The following is a 16,305-nucleotide window of genomic DNA, read 5'->3' as shown; positions in this document are numbered from 1 at the left end:
TGTCCTCAGACCTACTTATTGTGGCCAGGGGATGGAGTTGTCTGATTGGTAAGCTTAGATAGAATATTACTGGGGCAGGGGAGGGGGGCTGTGTTAGACTGGAGTAGTGGGGAAGGATCCACAAAGAGAAAGCAAGGTTCTGACTGAGGTACTTAGCAGACAGAAACAACAGCTGTCATTACAAGTATTATTTGTTGGGGCGCCTGGGTGGCTCAGTTGGTTGAGCGTCCGACTTCAGCTCAGGTCACGATCTCGCGGTCCGTGAGTTCGAGCCCCGCGTCGGGCTCTGGGCTGATGGCTCAGAGCCTGGAGCCTGCTTCCAATTCTGTGTCTCCCTCTCTCTCTGCCCCTCCCCCATTCATGCTCTGTCTCTCTCTGTCTCAAAAATAAAACAAACAAACAAAAAAACAAGTATTATTTGTTATGGGATCTTCCGGGAGGCGACGGGGTGAGGAAACCAGTGACATAATCCAATTTCAGTCTCAAACCTCTCAGATCTTCTTGTGGGCTTTCCCGCAGAAACGTGGAGAGCAGGTTTCAAACCATAAGGTCAGCACAGATCTAGAAGGTTCACAACAGGAGAGAGAAGACTCCTGGAGGCCTGACGTACTTGAGGTTGTCTTCAAGGGTAGGTGGTGCCAAAATTAACCGGCCAACGACCATCAGAAATACACCTGTCATCAAAAAAAAAAAAAAAATTTTTTTTTTTTAGCTTGCTCCAGTGGGAAAGATCACATAATAGGAACCATGGGGTGCCTCCATAAGAGGGTGTTGTGGGACAGGAGGGCATCTTATGGGATGCAGGCATGTGCTGGGTAGTTTTAAAGACAGCTGAAGACGGTAGAGGCCAAGTCTAAGTTGGTGCTAGCAGGGAGCGGATTGGTGCCTGGGTATTTTGATGATTTTTATCTAGCAGTGGAAGAATGGACGCGGGGCTCTCGTTGGTAAGAAGCAGCAGTCACTTGCGTTGGTCGGGAGAGGAGGGTGTGTATTCATTTTTGTGGTTGCAGCGTGTCCTTGTCTCTGGCTTGGTTCAGACATGGTCACAGAGCGGCCTTGTGTGATCATTGTTTATATTCTGTGACTGTTGTTTATGTTCAGTGAAGAACATCACGGCCCAGCTGCCAGCTGCCGGGGCTGTTTTTCACTCCCTCTTCCCGGGGATCTGTGTCTCCAGGTAAAGTCTGCCCAGAGTCCTTCCCAGCTCTGGCCTAGGCTTCTCCAGAGATCATCGTCACTCCAGTGGGCATCAGACACAGGGAGTCCACACCAGTGACAGCAGTGAGTGACCCATCAGCCGGGTAGGAGGAAAACACTCAGGGACAGCGTTCCCAGCCCTTTTCCTGGCAGAATCTTAAAGGGGGACGCTGGGCTGGGCAAAGATTAACAACTTCGTAAATTGCAGGGCTTCTCCGAGCCTTGGCTGTGTTTCTGTGCAGTGCCAGTCGGCCAGGGAAACAAGGTTTGGTGCCTTTTGGACAAAGATAGAGTCAGACACATGGGCAGGAGGCAGAGACAGAGACAGAGGAGGACAGAAAGAGAGACGGAGGGGCAGAGGCAGAAAAAAGTGGCAGGAACGGAGGCAAAGAGATTGGAACAGAGAGACGCAGGAGGAGAGGGACAGAGACACAGAAAGGAACAGAGCTAGGCGCGGAGAGGGGAGCAGGGATGGAAAGAGAGACAGGCGAGAGACAGACACGGGGGCCGAGGCAGGCGAGGGCAGAGAGGGACCCGGAGAGGCTGAGACGCGGGGCCGGGCCGGGCCGGGGCGAGGGCAGCGCGGGAGGGCGCGGCGCAGACAAAGGCGCGGTCGCGCGGCCGGGGCGGCCGGGCCGGGACAAAGGCTGGCCCGGGGGGCGGGGGCAGCGATGGCGACGGCCGCGGCGGGCGCGGGCGAACTACAAGTCCCAGCAGCTCCCGCTGCGGCCCTCGGCCGGCCCCTCTCGCTCCCCGGGAGCGCCTGGCGGGGCCGCTGGGCCGAGGGGGCCGCCGGCGGGGCTGGCGGGCGGGGGGCTTCCTGCGGGCCCCGGGGGCGCGGCGGGCCGGGCAGGGGCGAGGGGCGCCGGGTGAGTGTCCCCGCGAGCGGGCCGGGCGGGCGGGGGCCGGGGTCGCGGCCGGGGCGGGGGCGGGCGCGGGGCGCGGCCCGGGGCGACCTCTGTCCGCCTCCCCCCCAACCTCCGCTCGCGCGCGCCGCCCGCCCCGCCTGGGAGAGCGGGGTCGCGGGCGTGAGGGGAGGGGGTCCCCGCGGCCCGCGGGCCTAGCGCGCCCTTTCGGCCGCCGCGTCCCCGGGGGAGGGCCCAGCCGGAGCTGGGCGCCTGAAATCAGGAGGTATGGGGGGGGGGGGTGGGCACCCTCAGCTGTGGGGTCGGGAGCTCAGGACTCCCCTTCCCCTGGAGGCGATCCAGACCCCCTCCATCCCAGGAACCGTGGAGGACGTCTAAGTATTGTTCTCCCCACCCTCCAGCCTGAGGTCGGGAGTTCAGGAGGCCCTTCCTCAAGAGAAGGATCCAGGGGTTCCCTCTGACCCTCTGGAACCCCGTTATTGTTCCCCCTACTCTCCAGTCTTGGGGGCCAGAGTTCTGGAAGCCCCTTCGCAGGAGGTCATCCAGGGGTCCACCTGCCCCCCCCCCCAGGAACTCAGAATGCCCGCCCCCCCCCCTTCCAGCTAAGAGATGGGAATTTGGGAGGGCCCTTCCTCAGGAGGCAATCTAAAGGTCCCCCTGCCCCCCAGGAACCCAGAAGGGGACCCAGGCATTGTCCGCCCCCCCCCCCAAATGTGGTGTCTGGGTTCAGGAGGTGATCTAAGAACTCCACCCTCTTGCTTAGCCACTTCCAGCTGTGGGGTTGTGGCTAGGATGTCCCTCTCCCTCCAGGATCAGATCTATTTGTCGTTTGCTCCCCAACCCCCACCCATGGAGTGGGTAGCTCCAGACCGCCTCCCCATCAGGTAATCCTGAGCTCCCTGTGCTCCCCAGAAGGGGTCCCAGCTATTGTTTCTAGACCTTGTTCCCAACCACCAGGCATGGGGCTGGATGGAATTCAGGATCTTTTCTCCAGGAGAGGATAAAAGGGTCCTGACACCCGTCACCATATCTCAGCCATTGGCTCAGTTACTCAGGAATTCCCCTTTTCTAGGAGATGACCCAAGACCGCCCCCCCCCCCAGTAACCTAAGAGGAGCCCCAGGTATTATTTTTGCGCCTCCCCCCCCCCCCCCCTCCGCTAGGGGTTAGAATTCAGGATTTCTATCCAGCTGGGCAGACAGGTATACCAACACCTGTCCCTGCTCTCCTGGCTATGGGGTCCATGGGTCTCCCTGCATCCCACTGGGTCCTACAGCATTTCCCCCACCCTCTCTAGCTTTAGGAACTTGGCATTCAGGTACACAAGGGTCTTGACCGTTACTCCCACCCCGGAACTGTGAGGTCTGGCACTCAGGTCGTCTCTTCCCCAGCAAGCAAGCCAGAGGTGCCTCTGCCCTCCCCCAGTGACCCAAGATGAGTACCAGATGCTTTTTGCCCCCCACTCACCCCCCACATCCAAGCTTCAGAGCTCACAATGCTCCTCTCTACGAGGCAAGCCCGAGGTTTCAGGGGAAACCCCAAATATGCCCTCCCCAGTGATGGAACTGGGATTCAGGCCGTGTACTACGAGCAAGCACAGGAACCCAGGGACTTATCCCTCTTTCCCGTGAGGGGACCCCAGCCAAGGGGGTAGGAAGCCTGGATTCTCTCTCCTCCACAGGAGCCAAGCTTCCCACGGGAGGAGGAGCCCAAGATGCAGAGAGGGGCAGAGCCCTGGAACTGGGTACTGGAGACCTCTAGTGCCGGGTCTCATGACTTCCATCCAGGTGTGGTGCTGAGAAGGGAAGCCCCGCCCCACCCCCATGTCCCACCAGGGTCCCTCTTCTCCCTGCCCTGTCTGGAGCTTGCCACAAGTCTCCCCGCAGTCTGAGGCAAGAGAAGGATCCATGTGTGTGTGCAGCGATGGGTTGTGGGGCACGGCCCCCTCTCACTTCCCTGCCCAGACTCCAAGAGAGACCCCCTGTTCTCCAGCACCTACCTCCACCCACCCTCTGTCCTCACCCCTGCAGATCCGGCCCTAGAAGCAGCCAGCATTTCCACACCAGGGATGCGGCGCTCGGTCCTGGTCAGGAACCCAGGCCACAAAGGCCCAAGGCCCGCTTATGACGAGCTTGACTCTGACTCCGAGGACCTGGACCCCAACCCCGAAGAGCTGGACCCAGAGCCCGACCCAGAAGACCTCAACACTGTCTCCGAAGATGTGGACCCCAGCTATGAAGATCTGGAGCCCGTCTCTGAGGATCTGGACCCCGATGCTGAAGCTCCGAGCTCCGTCTCGGGGACCCGTGACTCGGATCCCCAAGATCTCGACCCCATGTCCTCAAGTTTCGACCTGGATCCAGACGTCATCGGCCCTGTCCCCCTGGTTCTTGACCCCAACAGCGACACCCTCAGCCCCACCGAAGCCCCAGACCTGGACCCCCTCTCATCTAGCCTCACTGCCGCTCCCGAGGTCCTGGCCGCCAGCCCCGCGGTGCTTCCTGCTCCTGCCAGCCCTCCCCGGCCCTTCTCCTGCCCCGATTGCGGGCGAGCCTTCCGCCGCAGCTCGGGGCTGAGCCAGCACCGCCGCACCCACAGCGGCGAGAAGCCCTACCGCTGCCCCGACTGCGGCAAGTCGTTCAGCCACGGCGCCACGCTGGCCCAGCACCGGGGCATCCACACGGGCGCGCGGCCCTACCAGTGCGCCGCCTGCGGCAAGGCCTTCGGCTGGCGCTCCACGCTGCTGAAGCACCGCAGCAGCCACAGCGGCGAGAAGCCGCACCACTGCCCCGTGTGCGGCAAGGCCTTCGGGCACGGCTCGCTGCTGGCGCAGCACCTGCGCACGCACGGCGGCCCGCGGCCGCACAAGTGCCCCGTGTGCGCCAAGGGCTTCGGGCAGGGCTCCGCGCTGCTGAAGCACCTGCGCACGCACACGGGCGAGCGGCCGTACCCGTGCCCGCAGTGCGGCAAAGCCTTCGGCCAGAGCTCGGCGCTGCTGCAGCACCAGCGCACGCACACGGCGGAGCGCCCGTACCGCTGTCCCCACTGCGGCAAGGCGTTCGGCCAGAGCTCCAACCTGCAGCACCACCTGCGCATCCACACGGGCGAGCGGCCCTACGCCTGCCCCCACTGCTCCAAGGCCTTCGGGCAGAGCTCCGCGCTGCTGCAGCACCTGCACGTGCATTCCGGAGAGCGCCCCTACCGCTGCCAGCTCTGCGGCAAGGCCTTCGGCCAGGCTTCCAGCCTCACCAAGCACAAGCGCGTGCACGAGGGCGCCGCCGCGGCGGCTGCCGCTGCCGCGGCGGCCGCCGCAGGCCTGGGCCTCAGTCCTGCTTCGATGCTGCGGCCCGGGCAGGTCTCCCTCCTGGGGCCCGATGCTGTGTCTGTTCTCGGCTCCGGCCTGGGCCTCAGCCCTGGCCCCAGCTCTGGCCTTGGCTCTGACCCTGGCTCCGAGCCGGGCTCCCTCCCTAATCCCAGCCCCAAAGCTGTCTCTGGCTCCGAATCTACCCCCACCCCTGATTCTATCAAAGCTTCTGACCCTAAGCCTGGTCACGACGCAGATCCCGACCTTGTGGCCAGCCCTGACCACGGATCTGGCCCCAGCTCCGACTCCAACCCCGAGTCTCATCCCGAACCCTGCTCCCCCACCCATGACACTGTCAGCCCAGCCCTCCCTACTGGCGAGAGTCCTGAGTGGGTGCGGGAACAAGGGGCGCTGCTGGGGCCCGACGGCTGAAGTGGACGCCGATGCTCCCGGGGGCCTGGGGAAGTTGTGTGTCGTGCAGTTTAGTAAAATCCTCGCACTGCCTCCTGGCTCTGTGTTGTGGTTTGCCTGTTTCTCTTTTTCCACTAAGGCACAGCCCTTTCCTCGGGAGATGGGGGAGGGTGTGGCCCGTGCCAGCCATAGCTGGAACCCCAATGTCCTGGCTCCCTGCCCCTAATCCTCCAGGCTTCCCCGTTCCCCCACAAGGTCTCACACTGGCCCACCATAGTTACCACTCTGCTCCCCAAGAGCACCCTAGCCACCCTAGTCAAGGGCAGACTTCCTTGGCGGGTGGTCTGAACAGGATCCCTTCCCTCTGGCTTTTCTCTGAGTGGTGGAATTTCTGGCATGTTGACAGTCTAGAAGGCTGATAATGGAGGCTGATAGGAGACCTGGCCGGCAGCCCTATCCCATGTGTTCTGTGTTCGCACAGCCTACCCCACGCCCTTCACAGCCCATGTTCTAGGTACAGCACTGGACAGAAGAGGTGCTCATTTATGTGTTCAGCCCAAATCTGTTGCTTCCTGGAGCCTCAACAGAGAGCAAGATAAGCACGGCCTTGGCCTTCACAGAACTCACAGATGCCAATTTCAGAAAGCTTTGAAAAGCAGTTACTGGGGGGACTGCTCTCCTGAGGAGGGATTCTAGAATCCAAATAACCCACTAATTTAATTGTCAGTGCTGGTTGCCCGGCCTTGCTCTGTACCCTTGCAGTTTATGCTGTCGCATTTTCTCTTTTAATTCCACAGCTTCACCAGACAGGTAACTATGACTAAGTATCCCCATTTTGCAAACGAGCAACCAGACATGTGGAGTTTAAGGGACCCTTTGGCGGATGTAGAAGTAAGTGGCAGTTGGCAGGGCCTAGATTTATTAAATTTTTTTTCAACGTTTATTTATTTTTGGGACAGAGAGAGACAGAGCATGAACGGGGGAGGGGCAGAGCGAGAGGGAGACACAGAATGGGAAACAGGCTCCAGGCTCTGAGCCGTCAGCCCAGAGCCTGACGCGGGGCTCGAACTCACGGACCGCAAGATCGTGACCTGGCTGAAGTCGGATGCTTAACCGACTGCGCCACCCAGGCGCTCCCAGAGCCTGAGTTCTTAACCAGCGTGCTTCAAAGAGTGTGCAAAGGCCCCGGGGCTGTTGAGTGATGAGCTAGGGGAGATTGGGGCCAGAGCAGAGGGCCCCGGCAGACTGAGGTGGGAGTTTGCTTGTTATCCTTGAGCAACGGGAAGACGTCGACAGGTGTGGTAGAAGACTCAACAGGAGTTACTCTTCCAAAATGCTTTCCGGCTGCCGCCTGGACAGTGTAGTGCAGGGGGCCGGAGTGGGAGCCTCAGGTTAGGAAGGAGGTGGCTGCAGTGGTCCAGGCCAGGAATGTTGAGGGACTCTCGGCTGACGGCCATAGGAGTGGGGATAAGTGGTCCTATTTAGGACACAATTAGGAAATGACATAGATTTGCCGACAGTTCAGATGAGAGGAGCGGAAGCCGAAAGAGATGCGAGTAAGCATGAGGTTTCTGCCAGGCCAGAGAAGCAGCCATGAGACAGGACGGACGATCATCCTCGGACTCTGGGGAGGGTAAGGGGTCAAGCCTTGAACGTGGAACTCAAGAATCCGGCACCGGACGGAGGCGCGGCAAGGAGCCAGGACGGAACCAGCCCTACTTTGGCATTCTCACAGCCAGCCCATCCCCCAGCACCTTCAGGGACCGTCGGCGTTAGGGCCCCAAGACCGCCCTCCGCCCCGCAAGTCGCCAGCCGAAGACAACGCATGCGTGCTGCGGCCGCAGGGATTGTCGTGGCGCAGGGGGTGGGACGGGATCCGGTCACGTGCTTCCAGTGGCGGGGGGGGGGGGGGCGCGGCGCCGCTCCGATCACGTGACCGCGGCTCGAGTCAGCTGATGCGAGAGGGTTTGAAGCTGCACCGCGAGGGAGCGAGGCCGCAGTGGCAGCGGCGGGCGCTCGGACCCCGGCTGCCCCGCCGCGCCCGCCGGCGTCCGGCGCTCCCCGTCCCGGCATGGCAGCCCCCGTGGGCCGGCGCGGCTCAGGTGAGGGCGCGCGGCCCCGCGGGCCTCCGAACGCGGGCGGCGGGCGGGCGGCCAGCTTCCCCGACCTGGGGCGGCTGAGCTCCCGGTTTCCCTTGCCTAAACTCCGGTGCTGACCTCTCAGCTTCCCGGGAGTGGAGATAAGGACAGATGGCTCCTAGAACCTGGGCCACAGGTGGGCAGCAGCTCCTCCGACCTCGGAGTGGCGGGACTGCCGAGTGCTCTTCCTGGACCCACGTTGTGCTCAGAGTCCCTAAACTCAGGCAGCGGGTGGGCCGCCAGCCTCGCCAGCTCGCGCCGGGGAGGTTTCCAGGGTTTGCGTTCTGCTTTGCTCAGCTTTGCTGGAACTCTCAGCGGGCACCAGCTTCTGCAACCCTCACGTGAAACTCCCAGGATTCCCTTCCCCAATCCAGGAGGCAACGCTCAGCTTCTCTAAACTCAGACAGTGAGCTGGCGGGGGGATTGCCTCCTTGACCTTGGCACTTAACTCGATTTTATAAGTCCAAACCCATGGAAGCTCAGCTTCCTTGAACTCAGGAGGTGGCTGCCCAGCCTCCAGTATTTTCAGTCTCTGCTTCTTAATGCGGGGGGTGGGGCTGGAGGAGGACCCTTTGTGTTGGTCTTTCAGCTGTCCCTGCTGGTAGGATCTGGGGTGGGTTAACTGTGATCCCAGCTAGGGAGGCGGGCCTGCCCTCTGGCTTCCCATCCAGCTGTCTTGTAAACAACTCCACAACAACATCCCAGCTCCAAGGGGACCAGCCAGGAGCTGGCCCTCCCTGCACGACAGGTTCTGACGGTGCCACATTCATCCTGGTGGCTGTGCCAGGCAGTCAGCCAGCCAGGTCCTGGAAAGAAGCAGGGTTCTCCTAGTAGGGGTGTGTGGGGGGGGGGGGGCTGTCAGGGATGGTCCTGGGCTGCTGTGACCAGCTATGACCCCAGCAGGTGATGAAACCTTGGACTTTCCTCTTGGGCTGATCAGGAGTGAAGGGAACGAGTAATGCTTAGAATAGTCCCTGTTTGCTGAAGAATTACTAAGATTCTAGAGCTGAACCGAGGCTTTTGTCTTGTCAGTCTTCATTCTCAGAACACCTTCCAGAATTTCAGCCTCAGGGTAGACTTTTTTTTTTTTTTTTTTAATTTCCACTTTTCAAATGAGGAGACGGAGGTTTTAAAAGATGTCCAGGATCCCCCAACTGGGAAGTGGCAGGTCTGGGATTTGTTTCTAGGGCTGTGTGATTTCCAGAAGTTGGGACCCTTAATGAAGAGGCTATATTAGCTCACGAACTGACGCACAAATGGCATAACGACACCCACTGGGGTACAGTGAGTCTTGAGCAAATGTGCTCTGTTATTGTCGATCTCTCCTTCAGGCCTGTGGCTTGTGAGAGTGTCAGCTGGGTGGGCCAGGTCACCATGAGCGATGAGCAGAAGGGCCCTTCTTTGGGTGTTTGACCAGAAAAGAACGGGAAGGGGTGCCTGGGTGGCTCAGTCAGTTGAGTTTCCAGCTCTTCATTTCGGCTCAGGTCATGATCCGAAGATCATGGGATTGAACGTTGCACTGAGTATCGAGCCTGCTTGAAGATTCTCTGTCTCCCTCTGTCCCTCCCCCACTCATGCTTGCTCTTTTTCTCTTTAAAAAAAAAAAAAAAAGAAAGAAAAGAAAAGAAAGAAAAATCTGGAATGTAGCTGAGCTCCACGCTCCCACCTGGGGGCTGGAGTTGATATAAGCCCTGGAGGCTTGAGTGACCTGTGAGAAGCCAGTGGAAGCCATTCGTGCTTTCCCCACAAACCGACAACTGGAACGAGGATGGGATATTCGGACACTCTTACCACGCACCAGCCCCTGTGGTCGATGCTTTGTGAGCATCAGACCTTCAGCTTCCCGGTGAGAGAGATTACTGCCCCATTTTGCAGAGGAGGAAGCTGAGGCTCAGAGGCCGGGTGCCCTGCCCCAGCCAGTGAGCAACAGGGTCACGCATCAGCTCAGGCCCTTTTGAGCCCCAAATCGGAATTGGTAGCCTCTGAGCACTATTGCTGTGTGTATCCATAAAACGTTGCGGTTTCTGGGATTTCTTCGATGGGAGTTATTTTCTTGGCTGGAGCAGGGGACCCGTCTCCCCTGTTGCCAGGTGGTCCCCACTGCCCTCTCCCTTTCCCTCAGAGACGGAGCGCCTCCTGACACCCAGTCCTGGGTATGGCACCCGGGCCGGGGCTTCCCCGGTCCCTCCGGAAGAGGAGGACCTGCGTCGCCGCCTCAAATATTTTTTCATGAGTCCCTGTGACAAATTCCGGGCCAAGGGTCGCAAGCCCTTCAAGCTGATGCTGCAAGTCGTGAAGATCTTGGTGGTCACTGTGCAGGTGAGTCGTGCAGGGGCCCCAGCAGAACCGAGCTGTGGCCGCCGCTGTTCTTGAAGGAGAGTCCTGGAGTCAGAGCCTAGTCCTGATGCTGCAGCAACGTAAGGACAGTGACAATGGCAGTGATCAGTCACAAAGCTCTCCCAGGTCTGTGTGGGAACAGCTCCTGGTAAGCTCACAAACGCCCTTGGAGGTCTTGGCAACTCTTACTGCCACCCTTTTACAGATGAGGCAGCCAGGGCCCAGAGAGGTGAAGGGATTTGTCCAAAATCACAGAGCAACCAAGCATGGGGAGCTGGCACTTGAACCCAGGCAGCCTGGTGCCTCAAAGAGAACGGACCCGGTGGCTTAGCAGATACTGCTGCCACCCCAGGCCCCATGGTGGGCTTTGGGGACCCCAAGACGAATCAGACCGAGCCCCTGCCCTAAGGAGCTCTGGGTCTGGTGCTGTGATTCGGGGCATATTACCACATTTCTGATTTCTTTTCGGTACAAGGGCCCATCGGTGGTACTCACCCTGTAGATTTGGGCTCAGCACAGAACCCGGCACCTGCTAAACATTTAATGAACGTTGATCTCGGGCATGAGATGTACGAACACCTGCTGTGTGCTGCTCACCGGGGATTTCTGGTGGGCCTTCCTCCACTCGTGCCCTGGGGGAGGCCCCATCCCAGTTTTGTCGATGCCTGCTCCCTCCACCAGCTCATCCTGTTCGGGCTCAGCAACCAGCTGGCAGTGACCTTCCGGGAAGAGAACACCATTGCCTTCCGGCACCTCTTCCTCCTGGGCTACTCTGATGGGGCGGATGATACCTTCGCAGCCTACACGCGGGAGCAGCTCTACCAGGCCATCTTCCACACCGTGGACCAGGTGCGGGGCCCCCCGGGGGGCGGCAGGCGAGGGGGCAGGCAGGGGACAGCAGGCAGGGCTGACGGCTTCTCCCCTTCCCTGCCCGCAGTACCTGATGCTCCCCGATGTGTCGCTGGGCCGGTATGCCTACGTGCGGGGCGGAGGTGGCCCCTGGGCCAATGGCTCGGCCCTGGCCCTCTGCCAGCACTACTACCACCGCGGCCACGTGGACCCGGCCAACGACACCTTTGACATTGATCCGCTGGTTGTCACTGGTGAGCAGGCGGGGGGGGGGGGGGGGCAGACACAGCAGGCGGGGTATCGTGGCCGCTGGGAGTCACATTCCGGTTCTGCCTCCCAGCCTTCTAGGAGATAGGGTTGTCCCGATTGATCGTGACTCGACGCTCGGGGTGTCCTCGGGGGAATGTTTGGTCCGCCTGAAAACGCACGCGTGGTGTCTTAATATCATTGATCCACTAAACGTCTGGGGGCTAACTGAGGGCCAGGCCCTAGGGCCTGTGTCCGGAATGAGACACACTGGGCCCTGTCCTGGGGAGACAGTGGGGGAACAAATGACAACCGCTAAGCTCATAGTGGGAAGTGAAGGAGGGAAGGGGGCTGTCGGGGACCCTGGGGAGACCTGCCTGTGCCTCTCCCGCCCCCAGTGTCCCTTCCCTGACTCCCTGTCCTCAGACTGCATCCGGGTGGACCCCCCTGAGAGACCCCTTGTGCCCCCCAGTGATGATCTCTCCCTCTCGGACGGCAGCGCCAGTTACAAGAACCTCACGCTCAAATTCCACAAGTACTGCCTGATGGAGGGGGCCTCCAGGGCTGGGCCGAGGGTGGGGGGAGGCAGGATGCCAGGCATCCTTGGCCGCCCCCTCACAGGCGGGGACAGAGGAAGGCCACGCTGATGCCCGTGTGCGAGCACTTCCTCTGCAAGCTGCAGAGTCAGCATTGGGGCAGGAGCACTGGTGGGGGCCGGGCGGTGGCAGGCGGGAGGAGCAGAGCCCCTCCCCCTCACCCAGGCCTCCCCACCACCCCCCAGGCTGATCAACGTCACCATCCACTTCCAGCTGAAGACCATCAACCTCCAGAGCCTGATCAACAATGAAATTCCAGACTGCTACACCTTCAGTGTCCTGGTAAGCCCCAGGGTCCGGGACGAGGGTGTAGGGCCTGCCAGTAATAGGGATTGCCTGCAGGGCTTCTGAGCTCCGGGGCTGGGGCCCTTGGCCAAGGGCAGCGTGGGGGTGAGAAGGGGGATGGGGCTGGACAGACCGTCCATCGTGTGGATCTGGGAGCCTGGGTGTGTCAAGGTCCAGTCTGGCTCCTCCTGCCTTGCCGTGTTGCTACAGATCACTTTTGACAATAAGGCGCACAGCGGCCGTATCCCCATCAGCCTGGAGACCCAGGCCCACATCCAGGAGTGTAAGCACCCCAGCGTCTTCAGGCACGGTGAGCCCCCAAACCCCACACCAGCTAGGACAGGAGGTCCTGACCTGCCCGGGGAGCCCGCCAAGTCCCAGGCCAGCACGGACCCAGTTCCTGACTCCCCCAGGTCACCTGTGAGCCCACTGAGGAGCCACAACCAGTCCTGCAGCCTCCTAGGCCTGGCCTAGCCCCGTCCCTAGTCTCCCGAGGCCCTGAGCCACTCCTGGCTCTACCCAAGTCATCTCCTCACAGGAGACAACAGCTTCCGGCTCCTGTTTGACGTGGTCGTGATCCTCACCTGCTCCTTCTCCTTCCTGCTGTGTGCCCGCTCGCTGCTCCGTGGCTTTCTGCTGCAGAACGTGAGAGCTGCCTCCAGTGGCCTGCACGTGTGCCCAAGCCGGCCTTGCCCAGCTCTGGGGCCATAAGGGCCAGGGGAGAGCGGGTCCCTTGCCTGGACAGGCTCTCACCCCTCCTTCCTCCTGCAGGAGTTTGTTGGGTTCATGTGGCGGCAGCGGGGACGGGTCATCAGCCTGTGGGAGCGGCTGGAATTTGTCAACGGCTGGTACATCCTGCTGGTCACCAGCGATGTGCTCACTATCTCGGGTACCGTCATGAAGATTGGCATCGAAGCCAAGGTAGGTCCTGCCTGGGGCCCTGTTGTCCCCTTCCAGGCGCTGCTCCCCTAATACGCGTTAACCCCCATCCTGCCTGGGCACCCCCCCCACCTCCGCCAGAAGGGCCAGGCCAGATGAGGTTGACTCTGCTCTTGTCCCTAGAACCTGGCGAGCTACGATGTCTGCAGCATCCTCCTGGGAACTTCCACCTTGCTCGTCTGGGTCGGCGTCATCCGCTATCTGACCTTCTTCCATAAGTACAACGTAAGCCGCGTGTGTGCAGGCTGGACCCTCTAGACGGCAGCCATATGCTCCCCAGATCTCACTTCCCTCCCCCAGATAAATTCATACACGTATGGCAGTCAGCGGCCTCTCTAGGTGGCCTGTCATGAGCCTCTTCCCCATACCTGCCCGCCCCAGACATCCGTGTCACTACACCTGAACCACAGCCACGTGAGCCCGTTGCTTTACATGCACCCAGCTGAGTCTGGTCGTGGGATAGCCTCAGGCCCCCTCGTCCCCACCCTGCCCCTTCTCAACCCCAACTTCTCAACTCCCGGCTTCTGTGGCGGCTCTGGCGTGACTTCAGCCAGGTCCTGCCCGCTTCACCGCCATTCACAAGTCCCACCTGGGTTCCCACACCCTCATTGTGTCCCCCCCCCCACCGCCATCTGCCTGCCACAGATTCTCATTGCCACGCTGCGGGTGGCCCTGCCCAGCGTCATGCGTTTCTGCTGCTGTGTGGCTGTCATCTACTTGGGCTATTGCTTCTGTGGCTGGATCGTGTTGGGGCCCTACCACGTGAAGGTAGGGGCTGTCCGGGGCGTGCTGCTCAGGATCCACAGTCCAGGGGTTCCTGTCTCCCCTCTCTAAGCCCACTTCCTAAACCCTCTGACCCCTGGCTTATCGGTTGTTGATGTGGGGGCACGGAATCACCCACCTTGGCCCCTGGTACCTTCCCGGGAGTTCTGCCCATTATTCCCTCTGACCCCCGGTGACCCCACCCTGCCCCCGGCCCCGCCTGTGGCTGCCTCTGATGGCACGACCCCACCGCCCTGCTGGCAGTTTCGCTCGCTGTCCATGGTGTCCGAGTGCCTGTTCTCGCTCATCAACGGGGACGACATGTTCGTGACGTTCGCCGCGATGCAGGCCCAGCAGGGCCGCAGCAGCCTCGTCTGGCTGTTCTCCCAGCTCTACCTCTACTCCTTCATCAGCCTCTTCATCTACATGGTGCTGAGCCTTTTCATCGCGCTCATCACTGGTGCCTACGACACCATCAAGGTCAGCGCCGGCCCCCACGCCCTCCCCCCAGCCTGCCTCCAGCGGGGCCAGCCCTCACATACTCACAGCCGTGTACCTGGGGCTCCAGGTCCCCTTAGTAGGGTCTCAGGGCACATGAGGCAGGGTGAGGAGGGAAGGGTCCAGGGGGAGAAGGTGGGAGACTCTGAGAAGCCAGAGAGAGGTGACTGGGGTGGTGGTGCCGATCGCAGCCGCCAGTCTTGGTTTCATCCGCGTGGGGTTCTGGCCAGGTAAGGTTTCCTGAGTCTGCTTTTACCAAGCGAGAGACCAGGCTGTAGAGTTTTAGTGACTTGCCTGAGGTCAGCTGCTAAGCGGCCAGGCTCAACCCAGGACTGAGGGATTCCGGAAGGCCCCGCTCCTAATTCTTCTGTAGGGTGGTCTGGGCAGGAGCTCTTTAAGTCCAGGGAGTGGCGGTCCTGCAGGTTGCGGGGGTCAGAGGAAAGGGGTCGGAGTAGAATGTGGGGGTGGCAGGTGGGCCAGACCCTGTGCTGGGTGGGTATCTAGGAAACGCAGTGTATACAGATTAGTCTGGACCAGTGGGCAGGGTGGTGACCAGCTGGTGAAAGGGATGAAGGCTACAGAGGGTCCCCTGGTCTAGACTGGTACTGGGGTGAGTCTGGGAAAGTTTCTAGAATGTGCTGTCTAATACTAATCTTAGCCACCTGTGACTACTTAAATTTTGACTTGAATCAAAGTGAATTCCACACTAAGTTCCTCACTCACATCTTTCGAGTGTCAAATGCCCGAAAGCCAGTATGGCTGGTGACGACCAGGTTGGTCGGCACAGATAGCAAACCTTGCCATCATCTCAGAAACTTCTGGATTGACGAGATGCGAGTTGAAGAGAGAGAGCACCTGGGAGAAGGAACAGCCAGAGCAAAGGCCCAGTAGCCAGAAAGGACTTGGGGAAGAGATGCTGATTCCTCTACCAGGTTGGGAGGGGGTGAAGGCTCTGCTGAAAGCAGATGTGCACCCCCCCCCCACTTGCAAACATGGATAAACCATCCCACAGACACACTCTGTCACCCAGGCCCGAGGAGCCCCTGTGGAGCTTGCTCTAGCGCCTCAACGTCACACGTGTGTATCAGCTTGGGACGTACAAGCCCAGACCTTGATCCCGCTGTGTGCACCCAACTCAGTAGTTGCGTGTCAAGCACCCAGATTGTGTTACGTGTGGTTCTGGGTGCTGGAGCACAGCAGAGGGCACCAACTGACTGAGATGCGGGGGCACATATTCGGGAGGCCAGGGAAGGTCTCGGGGGGAAGCACACCATGAGGAAGGACAGGTGCAGGGGACAGTGAATACAGAGTGAGTGCAAAGGGGTGGGGGTGGGGGGAGGCGGGGAAGCTTGGCTGGTGGAAGGAACCAGGAGGAGATCCAGTTGGCTGGCCGGCGAGGTGGTGGTGGGGAGGCCAGACATCAAAGGGGCCACCCCGCGTTTCCCCACAGCACCCCGGAGGTGCTGGCGCGGAGGAGAGCGAGCTCCAGGCCTACATCGCGCAGTGCCAGGACAGCCCCACCTCCGGCAAGTTCCGTCGAGGGAGCGGCTCGGCCTGCAGCCTCCTCTGCTGCTGCAGCAGGTTCGAGTTGGGTATTGGGGCTGCGGAGAGGGCGTGGGCCCGAGGGAACTGCTGCCTTCTGCCCCGCTGGCTGGCCGGCTGATACGGCTTCTCTTCCAGGGACGCCTCGGAGGAGCATTCGCTGCTGGTGAATTGATTCGGACCCGCTGCTGCTATTGGACATTAGCCCTCCGACTGCGGAGACTCACGCTTATTTATTTTTAGGGTTTGCTTTTAAAGGACCGGTTCCCTGCCGTGCCCTGAGGACCTGTGCCAGTCGGGTCGGACACGGGTGGGACAGGGGTGGGTGGGTGTTAA

General features: G+C 60.6%; 2 protein-coding genes across 14 annotated transcripts; both read left to right on the top strand.

The window, feature by feature from the left end:
* The first annotated feature begins 1,158 nt into the window (after positions 1-1,158).
* Positions 1,159-5,875, top strand: ZNF358 (zinc finger protein 358). 8 transcript variants are annotated; one of them, XM_047828879.1, is made up of 3 exons: positions 2,045-2,066; positions 3,744-3,849; positions 4,093-5,875. In XM_047828879.1, exons 2-3 carry the CDS (start codon positions 3,777-3,779, stop codon positions 5,796-5,798), a joined length of 1,779 nt encoding a protein of 592 aa, XP_047684835.1. In that variant the 5' UTR covers positions 2,045-2,066; positions 3,744-3,776; the 3' UTR covers positions 5,799-5,875. The 8 variants fall into 8 exon arrangements, with proteins under 8 accessions (XP_047684857.1, XP_047684856.1, XP_047684855.1 ...); XM_047828889.1 differs by lacking the exon at positions 2,045-2,066 and adding an exon at positions 2,263-2,947; XM_047828896.1 differs by lacking the exon at positions 2,045-2,066 and adding an exon at positions 2,955-3,185.
* Positions 5,876-7,721: 1,846 nt separating this feature from the next.
* MCOLN1 (mucolipin TRP cation channel 1) lies at positions 7,722-16,283 on the top strand. 6 transcript variants are annotated; one of them, XM_047842840.1, is made up of 14 exons: positions 7,722-7,879; positions 10,038-10,234; positions 10,934-11,101; positions 11,190-11,355; positions 11,774-11,882; positions 12,129-12,225; positions 12,439-12,538; positions 12,767-12,873; positions 13,000-13,149; positions 13,291-13,392; positions 13,813-13,935; positions 14,194-14,409; positions 15,878-16,008; positions 16,108-16,283. In XM_047842840.1, exons 1-14 carry the CDS (start codon positions 7,849-7,851, stop codon positions 16,142-16,144), a joined length of 1,734 nt encoding a protein of 577 aa, XP_047698796.1. In that variant the 5' UTR covers positions 7,722-7,848; the 3' UTR covers positions 16,145-16,283. The 6 variants fall into 6 exon arrangements, 1 of the variants encoding a protein (XP_047698796.1); XR_007148717.1 differs by having other exon boundaries at positions 14,194-16,008; positions 16,108-16,126; XR_007148718.1 differs by lacking the exon at positions 16,108-16,283 and having other exon boundaries at positions 14,194-15,504; positions 15,878-15,999.
* The last annotated feature ends 22 nt before the right edge of the window (positions 16,284-16,305 follow it).

The sequence above is a fragment of the Prionailurus viverrinus genome, chromosome A2 (genome assembly GCF_022837055.1).
Source record: "Prionailurus viverrinus isolate Anna chromosome A2, UM_Priviv_1.0, whole genome shotgun sequence".
Lineage (NCBI taxonomy): Eukaryota > Metazoa > Chordata > Mammalia > Carnivora > Felidae > Prionailurus > Prionailurus viverrinus.
This window is presented reverse-complemented; position numbering and strand designations above follow the sequence as displayed.

What these genes read in the sequence shown, in the direction of transcription:
- MCOLN1 (XM_047842840.1), top strand. Translation starts at nt 7,849, where the DNA reads ATGGCAGCCCCCGTGGGCCGGCGCGGCTCAG. An exon ending in TCTTGGTGGTCACTGTGCAG is followed by an intron (nt 10,235 to 10,933) that starts GTGAGTCGTGCA and finishes TCCCTCCACCAG; the next exon opens with CTCATCCTGTTCGGGCTCAG. An exon ending in GCTACACCTTCAGTGTCCTG is followed by an intron (nt 12,226 to 12,438) that starts GTAAGCCCCAGG and finishes GTGTTGCTACAG; the next exon opens with ATCACTTTTGACAATAAGGC.
- ZNF358 (XM_047828879.1), top strand. Translation starts at nt 3,777, where the DNA reads ATGCAGAGAGGGGCAGAGCCCTGGAACTGGGTACTGGAGACCTCTAGT. An exon ending in GTCTCATGACTTCCATCCAG is followed by an intron (nt 3,850 to 4,092) that starts GTGTGGTGCTGA and finishes TCACCCCTGCAG; the next exon opens with ATCCGGCCCTAGAAGCAGCC.